Source organism: Bos indicus x Bos taurus, chromosome 21 (assembly GCF_003369695.1).
Source record: "Bos indicus x Bos taurus breed Angus x Brahman F1 hybrid chromosome 21, Bos_hybrid_MaternalHap_v2.0, whole genome shotgun sequence".
NCBI classification, from domain to species: domain Eukaryota; kingdom Metazoa; phylum Chordata; class Mammalia; order Artiodactyla; family Bovidae; genus Bos; species Bos indicus x Bos taurus.
In genome coordinates, this window is record NC_040096.1 from 61078554 (window position 1) to 61095557 (window position 17004).

General features: G+C 38.7%; 1 protein-coding gene across 7 annotated transcripts in view; it reads right to left on the reverse strand.

Moving 5' to 3' along the window:
* The window catches only part of ATG2B (autophagy related 2B), an 80064-nt gene that overhangs the window by 61130 nt on the left and 1930 nt on the right, over nucleotides 1-17004 (reverse strand). For 6 of the 7 annotated variants that reach the window (XM_027521558.1, XM_027521559.1, XM_027521557.1 and 3 more), the window contains exons 2-6: nucleotides 10761-10923; nucleotides 7266-7418; nucleotides 6469-6571; nucleotides 2949-3111; nucleotides 1981-2160 (exon numbers count right to left, since the gene is read on the reverse strand). In XM_027521558.1, coding sequence (XP_027377359.1) covers nucleotides 1981-2160; nucleotides 2949-3111; nucleotides 6469-6571; nucleotides 7266-7418; nucleotides 10761-10923 — 762 coding nt within the window. The remainder of the gene's footprint in view (nucleotides 1-1980; nucleotides 2161-2948; nucleotides 3112-6468; nucleotides 6572-7265; nucleotides 7419-10760; nucleotides 10924-17004) is intronic. The other variant, XM_027521562.1, reaches the window with a different exon arrangement.

A 17004-nucleotide genomic window follows, 5' to 3' on the forward strand; every position in this document is an offset into this window, starting at 1 on the left:
GTTCAGTTCAGTTCAGTCGCTCAGTCGTGTCTGACTCTTTGCGACCCCATGAATCGCAGCACGCCAGGCCTCCCTGTCCATCACCAACTCCCGGAGTTCACTGAGACTCACGTCCATCGAGTCAGTGATGCCATCCAGCCATCTCATCCTCTGTTGTCCCCTTCTCCTCCTACCCCCAATCCCTCCCAGTATCACAGTCTTTCCCAATGAGTCAACTCTTCGCATGAGGTGGCCAAAGATAGGGATCAAGACCATCCCCATGGAAAAGAAATGCAAAAAAGCAAAATGGCTGTCTGAGGAGGCCTTCCAAATAGCTGTGAAAAGAAGAGAAGCAAAAAGCAAAGGAGAAAAGGAAAGATACAAGCATCTGAATGCAGAGTTCCAAAGAAGAGATAAGAAAGCCTTCCTCAGCGATCACTGCAAAGAAATAGAGGAAAACAACAGAATGGGAAAGACTAGAGATCTCTTCAAGAAAATGAGAGATACCAAGGGAACATTTCATGCAAAGATGGGCTCAATAAAGGACAGAAATGGTATGGACCTAACAGAAGCAGAAGATATTAAGAAGAGGTGACAGGAATACACAGAAGAACTGTACAAAAAAGATCTTCATGACCAAGATAATCACGATGGTGTGATCACTCACCCAGAGCCAGAAATCCTGGAATGTGAAGTCAAGTGGGCCTTAGAAAGCATCACTACGAACAAAGCTAGTGGAGGTGATGGAATTCCAGTTGAGCTATTTCAAATCCTGAATGATGCTGCTGTGAAAGTGCTGCACTCAATATGCCAGCAAATTTGGAAAACTCAGCAGTGGTCACAGGACTGGAAAAGGTCAGTTTTCATTCCAATCCCAAAGAAAGGCAATGCCAAAGAATGCTCAAACTACCACACAATTGCACTCATCTCACACGCTAGTAAAGTAATGCTCAAAATTCTCCAAGCCAGGCTTCAGCAGTACGTGAACTGTGAACTTCCAGATGTTCAAGCTGGTTTTAGAAAAGGCAGAGGAACCAGAGATCAAATTGCCAACATCCGCTGGATCATCGAAAAAGCAAGAGAGTTCCAGAAAAACATCTATTTTTGCTTTATTGACTATGCCAAAGCCTTTGACTGTGTGGATCACAATAAACTGTGGAAAATTAGGTTTAAGAACCTGAAAACAATAACCTGAAAGACACATAATTAACTAACTAAAAAAATTCAAGTTTCCTGACTCTCCAGACTGTTCAGTATTGCTCCCTAAGAAAGAGGTACAGTTGTCTTTACAGTGACTTCTACAAGCTATGCAACATTATGGAAAAAACTCATCTCTTTTCATAAATATTATACAATTATAAACATGGACATTCTGTTCAAAATACACATAGGTGGATAGTTTTATATACACATAATTAAACATCTCCTTCAGCTAACACGGGGGCTTCCCCGGTGGCTCAGATGGTAAAGAATCTGCCTGCAATGCAGGAGACTCAAGTTTGATCCCTGGGTCAGGAAGATACCCTGGTGAAGGAAATGGTAACCCACTCCAGTACTCTTCCCTGGAGAATTCCATGGACAGAGAAGCCTGGCAACTATAGTTCATGGGGTTGCAAACAGTCAAATATGGCTGAGCAACTAACTTTCACTTTCAGCTAACACGCTTTCTTAACTTCTCCTTCTTTTAACTTTTTAATTTCATGATGAAAATGATTCTTTAAGAAACTCCTAGTTATCTGAACTAATGAACATTTTTGAAAGTGGGGGAAAGTTGAGCACAGGAGACAGTTTCAAACCCTGAGCTGCAGCAGATGGGCAAAGGTGGGCCTCAGGTGAACTCCAAGATATGCAGACAGAGGCACCAACTGCAGGTAAAAATGCTGACTCCAAGGCAGTGGGTAACCTGGTCACAGGACAGTCTATGTGAACCAGTCAGAGGGCCACAGCATAAAGAATGCCTCCAGGTTTACTTTATCTACAGAAAATAAAACAAATACTGACCTTAGCTCCAGGAAGTACTTCATTCTGTTTCAATGTGAGACTCAACTCCAGCCTACCATTGAGCCCTCCTATTTGCACTGGGTCAGAAGGTGCTACTTCTGGCAAGTTCCTTGTTAGTTGTGGGTGAGGTTCATAAACAATTTTTGGATTCCAGCTAGGTGACAGCTTTGGCTCTGTTTCCTACAGTAACGCAAGAAGAAAAAATGTAATTCCTTCCAATACTTTAGTGTAAGTAAACTGAGATGTAAAACACGACTGTTAATTTAAGAAGAATACAGTATTTACGTGACAACTATATTGTGACAATGGATAAACCAGTATTGCAGAACTAGCATAAAACATAGCACAGTAGCTTAATAAAGGCAAGTTATGGAAAAGTACTTTATGAAAAAAAGCACAGCATCTGTTCAAATTACATAATAAGAAAATTTAATATACATCCAATAATTAAGAAAATACGATTTGTGAAATAAAGTAAAAGACAAATTATGAGGTGATTGATTTATAAAAGGGCTCTCCAATCTAAGAAGGGATGAACACAGTTCTTTTTCCTTAATTATAAAATTCTTACAAGATATGACTTGTAACATAACATTTTCAACAATACATGCATCATGGAAGGTAAATGTGAATATTGCTTAGTTGCCTGTTTTTATTATAAAAAAGATATTAGATGTTAATATGCCATTTCTCCCTAGGACATAAAATCCAATGTTTCTCTATTAAATTAATACACAGCAAATGTATTTCTGGTAGAAATGGCATTAATTACAAATGTATTTTTTTTACAAATGTATTTTTAAATCTGAAATATATGTCCCCATTACTGAATATTTGTGTTAACTCTCAGATCACAAGGAAACCCATCAGTACACATCACACATCCTAGGAAATTTTAATAGTTCTCAAGTAAACCTTCTGAAAATCTGTGAATTCATTTTCTGGCTTCTCTGATTTGTTTTCCTTACCACTGGCACAGTTGAACACACTGGGGAGGATTTTGCAGATGCAGAAAACTCATCCCAGAAGAGAGACACTCCAGAGAGCTGAAGTAACTTGTGAGCAAAAGCTGTGGGTTGATGTACGTTAATTCCTGAGGACTCGTCAGCAGTTTCATCACAGTACATGGTTCTGAAAGTTAAAAACAAAAAGAGCATTTGCATAAAACTCTTAGGAAGACCTATTTGCAATTATAAGAAATAAACTGCCTTATGATCCAGCAATCCCACTGCTGGGCATACACACTGAGGAAACCAGAAGGGAAAGAGACACGTGTACCCCAATGTTCATCGCAGCACTGTTTATAATAGCCAGGACACGGAAGCAACCTAGATGTCCATCAGCAGATGAATGGATAAGAAAGCTGTGGTACATATACACAATGGAGTATTACTCAGCCATTAAAAAGAATACATTTGAATCAGTTCTAATGAGGTGGATGAAACTGGAGCCTATTATACAGAGTGAAGTAAGCCAGAAAGAAAAACACCAATATAGTGTACTAACGCATATATATGGAATTTAGAAAGATGGTAACAATAACCCTGTGTACGAGACAGCAAAAGAGACACTGATGTATAGAACAGTCTTATGGACTCTATGGGAGAGGGAGAGGGTGGGAAGATTTGGGAGAATGGCATTGAAACATGTATAATATCATGTATGAAACGAGTTGCCAGTCCAGGTTCGATACACGATACTGGATGCTTGGGGCTAGTGCACTGGGACGACCCAGAAGGAGGGTATGGGGAGGGAGGAGGGAGGTGGGTTCAGGATGGGGAACACATGTATACCTGTGGCGGATTCATTTTGATATTTGGCAAAACTAATACAATTTGTAAAGTTTAAAAATAAAATAAAATAAAATTAAAAAAAAGAAATACAGCTGCTGAAATTAAAGAAATTTTTCAAGTGTTAGCTCTTCTTAGAATATACCTATCACATATGTGTCAGCATTATCATGCTTTACTCTCGTAAATATTTTCATGAAGAAACATTAAATTAACCCCAAGAAGGTACTATTTTGAGGCTCCTAAATTTGGGGAAAAAATGAATAACTTCCTAAAGTTAGCTCCAAGGAAAATAATTCCTGTGCTCTCTCACAAACATCTCTTGAAACACTGAGACAGCACTTGACTCTAAACAAGAGTGTGATGTGTCATTGCTTGAATTTCTGTAACTATTCTATGAGTCCTTACCACTCATCTTCAGCTTAAATTAAACTGTTGTTGTTGTTGTTCAGTAGCTAAGTAGTGCCTGATTCTTTGTGCAGCACATGCTGTGTGCCCTGCAGCATGCCAGGCTTCCCTGTCTTTCACCATCTCCCAGTTTGTTCAAACTCATATGCATTGAGTTGGTGGTGTCGTTCAACCACCTCATCCTCTGTCATCCCCTTCTCCACTTGCCCTCCATCTTCTTTTCAAATGAGTTGGCTCTTTGCATCAGGTAGCCAAAGTACTAGAGCTTCAGCATCAGTCCTTCCAAAGAACATTCAGGACCAATTTTCTTTATGATTGACTGGCTCGAACTCCATGCTGTCGAAGGGACTCTCAAGAGTCTTCTCCAGCACCACAATTTGAAAGCATAAATTCTTTAGCGCTCAGCATTCTTTATGATCCAACTCTCACAGACGTACATGACTACTGGAAAAACCATAGCTTTGACTAGACGGACCTTTGTCAGCAAAGTGATGTCTCTGTTTTTTAATATGCTGTCTAGGTTTGTCATTGGAGAAGGCAATGTCAACCCACTCCAGTACTCTTGCCTGGAAAATCCCATGGACGGAGGAGCCTGGTAGGCTGCAGTCCATGGGGTTGCTAAGAGTCAGACACAACTGAGCGACTTCACTTTCACTTTTCACTTTCATGCATTGGAGAAGGAAATGGCAACCCACTCCAGTGTTCTTGCCTGGAGAGTCCCAGGGACGGGGGAGCCTGGTGGGCTGCCGTCTATGGGGCCGCACAGAGTCGGACACGACTGAAGTTACTTAACAGCACGTTTGTCATAGCTTTTCTTCCAAGAAGCAAGTGTCTTTTAATTTCCAGGCTGCAGTCACCATGCACAGTGATTTTGGAGCCCAAGAAAATAAAATCTGTCACTGTTTCCAAAGTAATACTGTTCTAAATGCAGAAGATTTTAGATACTTTTTAAATACACCATTTTAAGGTAATGCAACTTAATTTCAAAGATCTGTTAACAGTAACTGATTCACTAATAGGTATATTTTGTCAAAGACAGAAATCAGAACATATCTGTTTAAAGCTCAGTAAAGGTTCCCAACATATCCACAAACAAAGTGTCTTTGGTGCTCGGTGTACATACTTCACTCTGCTCATCTCTGCTGGCAGTTCATGTGGCATTAAGACACTGGTGAAGAGTCATAATCTCAAAACAACACTCTGCAGTGTGTATGTAAATCAATCCCTGTTTTAGTCTATTTATAGGAGTTCCAGGTGGTCATACAGTGAAAACTAAAAGTGATGTATTTATATCTTTTTAACTAATCTCTACTGTACATACTGACCTTAAAATACCCTCACAGAATCCCCCAAGAAAACAGTAGTCTTAGCCTAAAGCAGCAAATAGATAAAAGGAAGCAATGCAAAAATCCTTTCACAGTAATGAGATACATCTAAATAGTACATTGTTCATATGAAAAACCTGAAATACTCCAACAGGGTACCTTAAATTTAGTATCACTCAAATAGTCATTATTTTGACTTGGTATCAGCTAAATGAGAATTACTTTGTGAATTCAAATATTCAAATAGTTATACCCCAACTGGTACTTTGTTTTTAATAACTGGATTGGAACACAACTTGGAGAACAACACTTTACTCTGAAATAATGTAATATATTAACTGAATATAATCACATCTAATCTCCTAACAGCATATTAAAAAGCAGAAACATTACTTTGTCACAAAGGTCCATCTAGTCAAGGCGATGGTTCTTCCAGTGGTTCATGTATGGATATGAGAGTTGGGACTATAAGGAAAGCTGAGCACAGAAGAATTGATGCTTTTGAACTGTGGTGTTGGAAAAGACTCTTGAGAGTCCCTTGGACTGCAAGGAGATCCAACCAGTCCATCCTAAAGGAGCTCAGTCCTGGGTGTTCATTGGAAGGACTGATGTTGAAGCTGAAACTCCAATACTTTGGCCACCTGATGCAAAGAGCTGACTCATTTGAAAAGACCCTGATGCTGGGAAAGATTGAGCGCAGAAGGAGAAGGGGACGTCAGAGGATGAGATGGTTGGATGGCATCACCAACTCGATGGACATGGATTTGGGTGGACTTTGGGAGTTGGTGATAGACAGGGAGGCCTGGCGTGCTGCGGTTCATGGGGTCGCAGAGTCAGACACGACTGAGCGACTGAACTGACTGACTGACTGAATCTCCTAAAGTATCCTGAATCTGATGAGTCAGATCTTATTATTTATAAAGAAAAGAACTGGGTAATTTGTTTTCAGATATAAGAAGTCTTACCTTTCTATTCGAATTTCAAGTGCAGTTCCAGTTTTGGAATTTTCTGGCACGTGTTCAATTCTCAAGACAGTGTCTATAAAAGTGACCTTTACTCTTCTTAGTACTAGAATAAACCAAATAAATACTAAATTAGTTTAATAAGAACTTACAAAATAAAAGTTGAATTTCGTACCTTAAAAAAAAAAGCCCCAAATTTTGAGTTTTGTAATAAATATTTTGTGGGCTGAGAACATACAGCGTGTTACATCTCATCCTGGGGCAATGACTAACACTGTCTGTTGAATTCTAATCCCTTCATTATGCAAGCGTAATAAAATAAAGGAGAAACTAGGGTGAAAAAACAACATGAAATTAAACTGAATACTGTGTAATTTTTTAAATTATTTGTTTGCTTTTGGTGGTGCTGGGTCTTCAGTGCTGGGCTCAGACTCTGTCTAGGTGGGGCGTGACGGGGCTACTCTTCATGGCAGAGCATGGGCTCCAGCAGTTGCAGCACACGGGCACAGGAGCTGTGGCACAGCAGCCTAGTTGCTCCGCAGCATGAGGAATCTTCCTGGACCAGGGATCGAACCCATGTCCCCTGCATTGGCATGTGGGTTTCCATCCACTGTGACACCAGGGAAGTCCAAATACTGTATAATTTTTTAAATAACTTCAATTCTAAAGTTCTGAAGTAAGAATAGCAATTTTTTAAAAAACTACTCCAATGAGTTTTTCTTACACAATACATACTAAATCAAGGTACTAAATTATTAAATACAATCTAAAATTTTTTTAAATACTCAATAATGCCAAACCTGTTTCGATGGTTTCAGCAAACTTTTCAAGTCCTTCAAAAGGCTGAGATCCTTCTCCTTGTTCATCTGTTAGTTTCTGGCTAAGACATTCTTTTGCCAATTGCATACTGCTGGTCATGAAGCTTGACCAATACATGGGCTCAGAAGCAGATGCTGCAGAAAATACAGACAAATCCTCAATAACTTCTCATGGTTACAACTAAGCCATTCCTTAAAACTACACATTTCAAACTAATAAGTTCTTAATCCCCCAAGAGATATTTAGCATCATGGTATCACCCAGGGATACAGTATTCTAGAACTTACTCCTGAGATTTAAACATCACCTTATAATATCCAAGAAGGGAGGAAAAAAATCACAGAAAGAAGTTGAGACACATGTTCTCATTACATGGTATATATCTGCCAAATACTTATTCACATATTTACTCAAGTATTTAATGGATATTTTATATGGGTGGTATTGTTCAAAATGCTGTAGAACAGAGGTCAACAAAATTTCTGCAAAGGATCAGATAACAAATATTTGAGGCTTTGAGGCCATATGGTCTCTATCACAACTACTCAACTCTCTCACTCTAGTACAAAAGCAGCCAGAGAGAATTAATGAATGAGAGAATACGTACACCAGGTGATATTTCAATAAAAATTTATTTATAAAAACAGGTAACAGACCAGACTTGATCTGCAGGCCATAGTTGGCTGACTCCGTTTATAGGGTAGAAAAATACAATAATTATTAAATCTGCCCTCAAAGAGACTACAAGATAGTGGAAGAAACGAGATATAAATAAGAAGAATTAATAGACAACCACAGAGTGTCAACAGAAAATATCATATCAGGTAAGAGAAGAGGCTAAATCTTCTAGTTAAGGGAATTCAGCGGAAAGTAGAGGTAGCAGCCGACGTGGGCTTTAGAAGGTTAGTATAAATGCAGACAAACCAGAAGAGCAGCCTTGGAGAAGGAACACACAAACTGTGTAAAGTCCTTTCCAGGTATATCCTTATAAAAGAAGTCTATCACACTTCCTTATGTTATCTAAAACAAACTGACAAGAGATTACTAGAATTATTGCCTTCTAAAATTAAAGTTAAAAGTCCTTCTAATGAAATATTTTTAAAATAAGGGTAAAATATTTCACTTTCCATAGGAATGTACTAGTATGTCTCCTCAGCTTGGTTAACATATAAAGTATTCTTGTTAATTAAATACCAGGTTACTAATAATTTCCATGCACAGATGTTTTAGGCAAAACTTGGGATCATAACTCTTCAAACATAACATCTTTACAAACATCAATTGTCACTGGAAGCATTTACGCTCATAATTTAAGATGATTCACCATCACAACCTTACGAGCTTATAACATGCCAGACACAACTACTCTTCAGTAAGTCCAGTACACAGCACAGCACAGTGGTAAGAACAGCCGGTCCAGAACTAGACTCCCTGGGTCCAGACCCTGTCTTCTCCACTTAACTAGCTATGACCTTGGTCAAGTTATTAAATGACAATTTATGCATCAATTTCCTATTCAGTCCAATGAATACAATTAAAAGGATCTATTTCAAAGAGTTATTGTGAGGATACTACTTGTAAACTACTCAGAACAGCATCTGGCATGCAAGAAGCACAATATCCAGGTTTGATAAATCAGAACCCATCATATGCATAATTAAAGCTACTATGTGTATATACTCGTGAACAACGGCTTACTACTACTTTAAAACTTTCCCTCCCAAAGTTTTCTTTTGAAAATGTTCAGTCCTAAGATATGTACAATGCATACCCTGCACCTAGATTCATCAAGATTACACATACGTGCACACACACTCACACACTCATAGACTCACACACACAAGCTTTCGCTAAACTAGATTTTGTAACACTCATCCCTAACAACTGGAGTATGTGACTCCTAAGAATGAGATCAGTCTCCTGCAAAAGCTCAGTACCATTAACACACCCAAGTGATGTGACATCAACACAATATATTATATACATTCAGTGAGGTGGCTCAGCAGTGAAAAATCTACCTGCAATGCAGGAGACATGTGTTCAATCCCTGGGTCGGGAAGATCCCCTGGAGGAAGCAAGAATCCTGCAACCCACTCCAGTATTCTTGTCCAGAGAATCCCACGGACAGAGGAGCCTGGCGGGCTACAGTCCAGGGCGTTGCAAGAGTCGCACACGATTTAGCTACTAAGCCACCACTATCACCACCATACATTCAATACCCCAATCTTCCCACCTGCCTCAACATACCCTCCACAGGAAAAAAGAAAAAAAGTTACATATTGCAATTAGTTATCAAGTCTTTAGTCTCCTTTAATCTAAATAGTTCCTCTACCTTCACTGTCTTTCATAACTGAACCTTTAAAAAAAAAAAAACAAAAACAGTACCGACCAGCTAGTTAACAGGCTTTCTCTCGTTTTGGATTTGCCTGACTGCTTCCTCAGTGTCTGACTCAGACTAACCACTTTTAGCAAGAACAGTACATAAGTGAGCCCCTCCTTCTCGGTCCATCACCTCAGAACACATGTGCCGTCAGTGTGACCCACTGATGATGAGATCAAGTCTGCTCACTCAGTTATGGTGGTGACTGTCAATTTTCTCCACTGAGAAGAAACTTTTTCTCTCTGTAAATAATACGTAAATGGAAGGAGATATTCTGATACTGTCTAAATATCAAGATCCTCAACCCTTCAGAATGGTGTCAGCATCAACTGATGATCCTCACCTGCATTAATTTCTACTATGGTGCTTGAAAACATGGTGATATTCCATCTTTTATTTTTTATATGTTTATCAGTAGTGGCAATCCTTCTTCTTTCCCCCCTTACGTACTTATTTACTTATTCGTAGTAACATGGACTTTGGGTTTTGGTTTTTCTTTTAGTGCGTTATAATTCATTATTGTCATTATCCTTTCTGATACTCAAATTTTCCAGACTTGGCCAATGGGAGCCCCTTCAAACCCAATCCTGTGTCCTTTTAACATTTCTCCATCAGTCTTTGAGCACTTCCTTGCTTCTGGCACAATACTTTGAATTTTGAAAACATAAATCACTTTTTATTCAATATCTTATAATAACCTACAATGGAAAAGAATCTGAAAAAATATATAGATCTATATAAAAGAACATGTACACACACACACAGATAAATGAATCATTTTGCTGTATACCTGACATTGTAAATCAACTATACTTAAAAAAAAAAAGCATATGTCACTTTAGATAACTGGTAACCAATAACTAAACCAATCATCTATATACTCAAGTTCTTATGGGTAAGGAGAGAGAGAAATAACTCTGAAGATACAATCACACCCACCCCCCTACATGGGCCACATCCTAAAATTTTACCTACTGAGAATCTTACAAATACATGCAAGGTACTAAATTAAATACTCAACTTAATGCAATTAGGCTACTTTCCCAATCTCTGAAAAGTAAAAATAGAAACAAACAGAAATACCTAACACACCTACCTAGGCGGGGTCGAGGTCGGAAGACCATTTCTAACCCCCTCACTTCCAGTGCACAATTGTCCTGCAACAAGGAGCCCCATGGAACGGACAGAGAAATTGACTGTATGAATCCTTCTGTGACTTCTAAAGGTGCATCTGCTGACTCCAGGATCTCATTGAGACACTAAAGAGAAAAAACAAGTGCATTTTGAAATCACAAGAACAAGAAAGTAAAACTGTTAACTTACTCAAAGAAGAAAGAGAAGAGTGAAAAAGCTGGCTTAAAGCTTCACATTCAAAAAACTAAGATCAAAGCATCCAGACCCATCATTTCATGGCAAATAAATGGGGAAAAAGTGGAAAGAGTGACAGATTTTATTTTCTTGGGCTTCAAAATCACTGTAGATGGTGACTGCAGCCATGAAACTAAAAGACACTTGCTCCTTAGAAGAAAGGCTATGACAAACCTAGAGAGCATATTAAAAAGCAGAGACATCACTTTGCCAACAAAGGTTCATATGGTCAAAGCTATGGTTTTTCCAATAGTCATGTATGGATGTAAGAGGCAGAGCACTAAAGAACTGATGCTTTCGAGTTGTGGTGCTGGAGAAGACTCCTGAGACTCCCTTGGACAGCAAGGTAGTCAAACCAGTCAATCCTAAGGAAAATCAACCCTGAATCTGCATTGCAAGGACTGATGCTAAAGCTGAAGCTCCAGTACTTTGGCCACCTGATGCAAAGAGCCGACTCACTGGAAAAGACCCTGATGCTGGGAAAGACTGAGGGCAGGAGGAGAAGGGGACGACAGAGGATGAGATGGCAGGATGGCATCACCAATTCAATGGACATGAGTCTGAGCAAACTCTGGGAGACAGTGAAGGGCTGGGAAACCTGGCATACTGCAGTCCATTGGATCACAAAGAGGTGGACACGACTTAGTGACTGAACAACTGAACAACAAATACGTTTATACATGTCTCAGGCACTAAGGATAAAGAAATCAGAGACCAAGACACAGATGATTCCTGGTCCTCAGTAAGCTGACAAAATAGCTTACTACGAAAGACATATGTGATGAGTTGAATAACAGAGGAAATACACTGTACTACTTTAGCTTGTAAAAGAACCTAGTCTGGAGATTCAAGGCAGGCCACCTGAGGAAGTGCTATTTAAAGCTGAGACCAAAGAGCTGAGGAGTTAATTGCACACAATGGTCCAGACAGATACAGTAGCATGTAGAAGGATTCAAGAAAAGCAGAGGTCAGTATGTGCAAATACATATATCTGAGACACAAGAGTATTTGGGCAGAGGGAAAAAGCTGCTTTAGGCTTCAGTGTAGCATGCCAGGCTGATGAGCCAGAGATAAGGCTACACAGATAAGGGTGAGCGGGATCCAAAAACCCTTGTAATTAATGTTAAAGAGTTTGAAATTTATCTCAAGGGCAATGTGAAACCACTGAAAGGTTTTAAGCAAGGGCGCCATGATGAGAAAAGAACTATCCCATGGGCCACTCACAGGAGGAAGCAAAACTCAAGCAGAAAGGCTGTTACAAATAAGAGAAACTAAGAGAAATTGGCTTGGCAAGGATAGGGACAATGAGAAGAGCAAGAGGTGGATGGATTTTTTTTATAACATATTAAGAAGTAGAAATAACTGGCATAATGAGTGGAAAAGAAAAGAATCAAAAATAATTCCCAAGTTGCTGGCCTGGGCAACGGCTTTGACAGTGATGCCATGTACTGAGTTAGGGGAGGGAGAGGTGAGAAGCTCAGTTCCAGAGAGTGTATTTGAGCAGACTCCCAGGTGGAGATGTCCAGGACACAAGTGGGTGCTCTGGTCTAGAGTTCAGGAGAGCCATGGGGGCCTGTTATACAGAGGGGCTTTATAAACACAGAAGGTAAATGAAGCCACAGGAGTGAGGAGAGACAGACTTTTACAACTAACATAGAGTAAAAAGGCCAGAGACCTAGGACAGAATCCTGATAAACACCAACATTTAAGAAACAAGTCAAGAAAAAGGAACTTGCAAAGTGAACAACAACAAAATAATAATAAGCAGAGAAGTAGAAAGAAAATCAAGAGAAACTCTTGTCCCAGAAAATTGTGGAAACATAACATAAAGAATGATCAAGTGCAACAAAAACTACAAGAAGTCAAAGACCTTTTTAATGTCCACTGAACTTAGTGACAGGGTTTAGGTGATCCCACTGAGAGCAATTTCAGTAAAGGGTTAACTACAACAGAAGGACGACAGATGGATATAAACACAGTTAGAAGAATAATTAAATGGGCTTTTTTTAACAGACAATATACTTTTACATTAAAGCAATAAATATTTATCAAATGCCAGTCTACATGAAGATGCTTCCTATATGCCATGTTGCATAAGGGTAGTGTTGTAATTCTTCATCTACAAAGCTCACATTGAATGTGGAGATTTAGAATGGCGCACATTATTTCACTGGAGGTTACTACTTTAACAGGCTTTCTTCACACTGGTATTTGTGTGATCCTACAGATTTCCTAAAGAGTACATGAGCCTGGCTGGTTTTAAAGTATAAGTATCCATATCCCTAAACTCCAAATGGGCTTTCCTGGTGGCTCAGGGGTGAAGAATCCACCTGCCAAGCAGGAGACTTGGGTTCCATCCCTGGGTTGGGAAGATCTCCAGGAGGAGGAAACGGCAAGGCGCTCAAGTATTCTTGCCTGTGAAATCCCACAGACAGAGGAGCCTGGAGGGCAACAGTCCGTGGGGTTGCAAAGAGCAGGACATGACTGAGAGACAGAGCACACACGCAGTCTCCAAATATGTTCTTTCCTAAAATGGACCTTCTGAGAAGCGGCATGGGGTTGGGTCCGCTTTCCCACATTCCCTTGTACAGTCCCCCTCTCCCACTGAGCCAAAAAAACTCGCTATCTTTTCCCCCTCCTGAATCATCCCTTAGGCACTGTCTAGGATATAAAAATCTTCAGGCAGAACCACCAATTAAGTCTTCTGGCCTTTTCCCATTTGACACACATTTTTTGGCATTGCCATAAAAAAGATCAAAGAACTAAGTGATTCTGTTACTGCAAAATCCCTACAATTCTCATCTACTTATTAATGACAAGTGTTTCTCAAGCTTATGACTATCTTAAAAGTTTAGAATGCAATTTATGCTGAACCCTATCAAATTCTAGTTGTAAGTATATTCATCCAAGGATACCTGAAGAAAGCAGGGGAAAGGAGAAAACACACCCAAAACATCAATAAATATATTTCTAATAAAAGTTCTTATGTTTAGTTATTCAAATGTAAAATATATTATATTGTTTTGATCAACTGCACTTATAACTGTAATAACAAAACAATCCAGAAGAAAAATTTAATACTTAAAAGTTTAATGATATGTGAAGGAGATACTGGTAAGATCAACATGGTAAGTCCTGGAGCAAACCAATTAAATGACCAAAAAAATTCAAAAAAAAGAAAAAGAAAAAATAGTGAAGAAATCATTGTGGGAATTAAAATGTTACACTAGAAAAATATTCACTTAATGCAAAAGAAAGCTTGTGACAAAAATTTTCAATATGATAATTTAAATTTAGTTACATGTCTTATTATAGAGAAATGACAGCATGATCAATAAAAGATACAAGAACAAAATACATGAATTAGGATAAAATACATGAATTATGAAAAAATTGTGCAGAGAAGTTGAACAGACATATGAGTTCAACAGAAAAATATACACTGTTAAATTTCCAGCTACTAATGATGACCTTGTTTAAATATGTTTATATATATAATGGTGGGAATTTAGATCTTACTGGGTTAAAAAAAACTATATTTTTATTATATAAGTATTTACAACACAACAAAAATTATCCTCAACTATTTAAACTTATATGGAGAAGGAAATGGCAAGCCACTCCAGTACTCTTGCCTGGAAAATTGCATGGATGGAGGAGCCTGGTAGGCTACAGTCCATGGGGTCGCAAAGAGTTGGACATGACTGAGTGACTTCACTTTCTTTCTTTCTATAGTTCCTTTTGGAGAAGAAGTGGCAACCCACTCCACTGTTCTTGCCTGGAGAATCCCATGGACAGAGGGGCCTGGTGGGCTGTGGTCTACGGGGTTGCAAAGGGTCGGACACAACAGACACACACACATTTAAACTTATAATGAAAACGTTTTAAGTCAATTTAAAAATGGACAAGGTATATAGTAGTTTTAAGACACAGTAGCTCAAAAAAAAAAAAGAAAACAAAACACAGTAGCTCAGTCACTTATGAGCTGGGTGGTTCTGGACAAGTTTTTAACATGAGTCTCAATTTCCTCATCCATAAAACAACCAGCCCGCCCGCCAGCGCATGCTCAGTCATGTCCAACTCGCTGCAACCATTCCGGCAAGAATAGTAGAGTGGGTTGCCCTTTCCTACTCCAGGGGATCTTCCCAAGCCAGGGACTGAACCCGTATCTCTTGTGTCTCCTGTACTGATAGGCAGCTTCTTTACCAACTGTGCCAGCTGGGAAGCCCCATCCATAGAACAGGGAAAACACCAATTTCTCAAGGTTACTGTGAGTGTAAATGAAATAACACGTAAAGGTACCAACGTGGTTCCTGGTACGAAGTCAATACTTTATGCCAACTATTGTTTCTTGTCTTCCCCAGTGCCTAGCTAGCACAATGGTAAGCACTATTAGGAATTTAAGGTGTGCTTGGCAGAAGAAGAAAAGCAAACAGTTAAGTTGTACGCTTCTTTTTAATACGTATCATAAGACTAACTCGGAAAAGAATACATCCTTACTAGTTTAAACCCAGGCATCACCATTCAAATAAAGTTAGAGCAGATGTAAAAGTGGTACTATACTTAATATACAAATAGATATCTGCATTCTGCCTCAGGCCTCACACCAGACCGGCACCAAGAGAAGACAATGGGAAGGGTGAAGAGCGGCACCCTTGGTTGGATGTTCCATTTCAACGCACTGACACTTGAGCATACAGTCTACATAAAAAAACAGACCTTCACACAGTAGAATCTCTGTGACAGACAGAAAATGACAGTAAGTTTCTGATTTTCTTATGATCAAACATTTAGAAGTTGACTTTAAAGATAATAAGCAATTTTCCTCTTCACAAAGATTAGAATTTTAAATACACTTACCTTTTATGTGATGACACTTGACTATCAGTAGTATATGCCATTATACTTCAATAGCAGTTATACTCCAAAAAACCAAACATAACTTTTTTTTTTTGATAGGTAAAAAGTAATTTAGAGAGAAACACACTCCACAGACAGAGTGTGGACCATTTGCAGAGGGTGAGTCTGGCAGCCCACAATCTGTCATTTAAAAGTAAAGATACCACTTCATTAATGAGTGAGAAAAGTAGCTTCTGAAAGGGTATTTCTACTATGGAGAACATTTTTAAAACTTACATTTGGAAATGTTTCCACTGTTATATGATTTTGTAGCTGAAAAAATATCTATTAAAACCCTATTTTTTAAGTCATCATCTAGACAGGTTACAAAGGTTTGAAAACATGAAAAATTATCTCAATAAATTTAAAGTATTTTGAACAAAGCTCTTAAAATGGGGTTTTAAAGTTTATAATATATACATATATAAACGTAGCATCATCCAACTAATTAGCAAGAATAATTGATTGAGATCAAGGAAGAAGGGAATGTCAAAAGTGATTTCAACACAATCTTGTGCATAACTGACAGTTGAGAATTGAAACCTCAGAACGTTGTCAGTGACAGTATTCCCCCATTTGGATCTACGAATCTCTGTGAGGTATCTTTTTTTTTCAATCATGAAAGTCATTAAAATCAAATGTCAGAAGTAAATGAATTTGGAATCAGAAGTTTAAATAGGTATATCTAAATGTCACACCAGGATTTATCTTAGTCATGAACACAGCACATGATAATTAAAGAAATCAGCAACAGCCAGTGTGTACTGGATATTTTATTCGACATTATCATTTTGGCTGGGCATATTCTTCACCTTCAAGAAGCAGAATAAAACATCACCTTCGGATTAAGTCCAACCATAAGTTATTTTTCCAATGATCCTGAAGTCAAATTGCAAAATTCAAATATTACCACTTGTGATTTTCCTATGAGGATTAAATAAAACCTCACAAATGAGAGTGCCCAGACAGTGCCTGAAATAAACAAATGCTCAATTATATTAACTGCTCCTTCCTTGGCTTGAAGCCATGTGATTAATGAAGAAATAGTAGGCTTAGGAATTAGACTTGAGTTC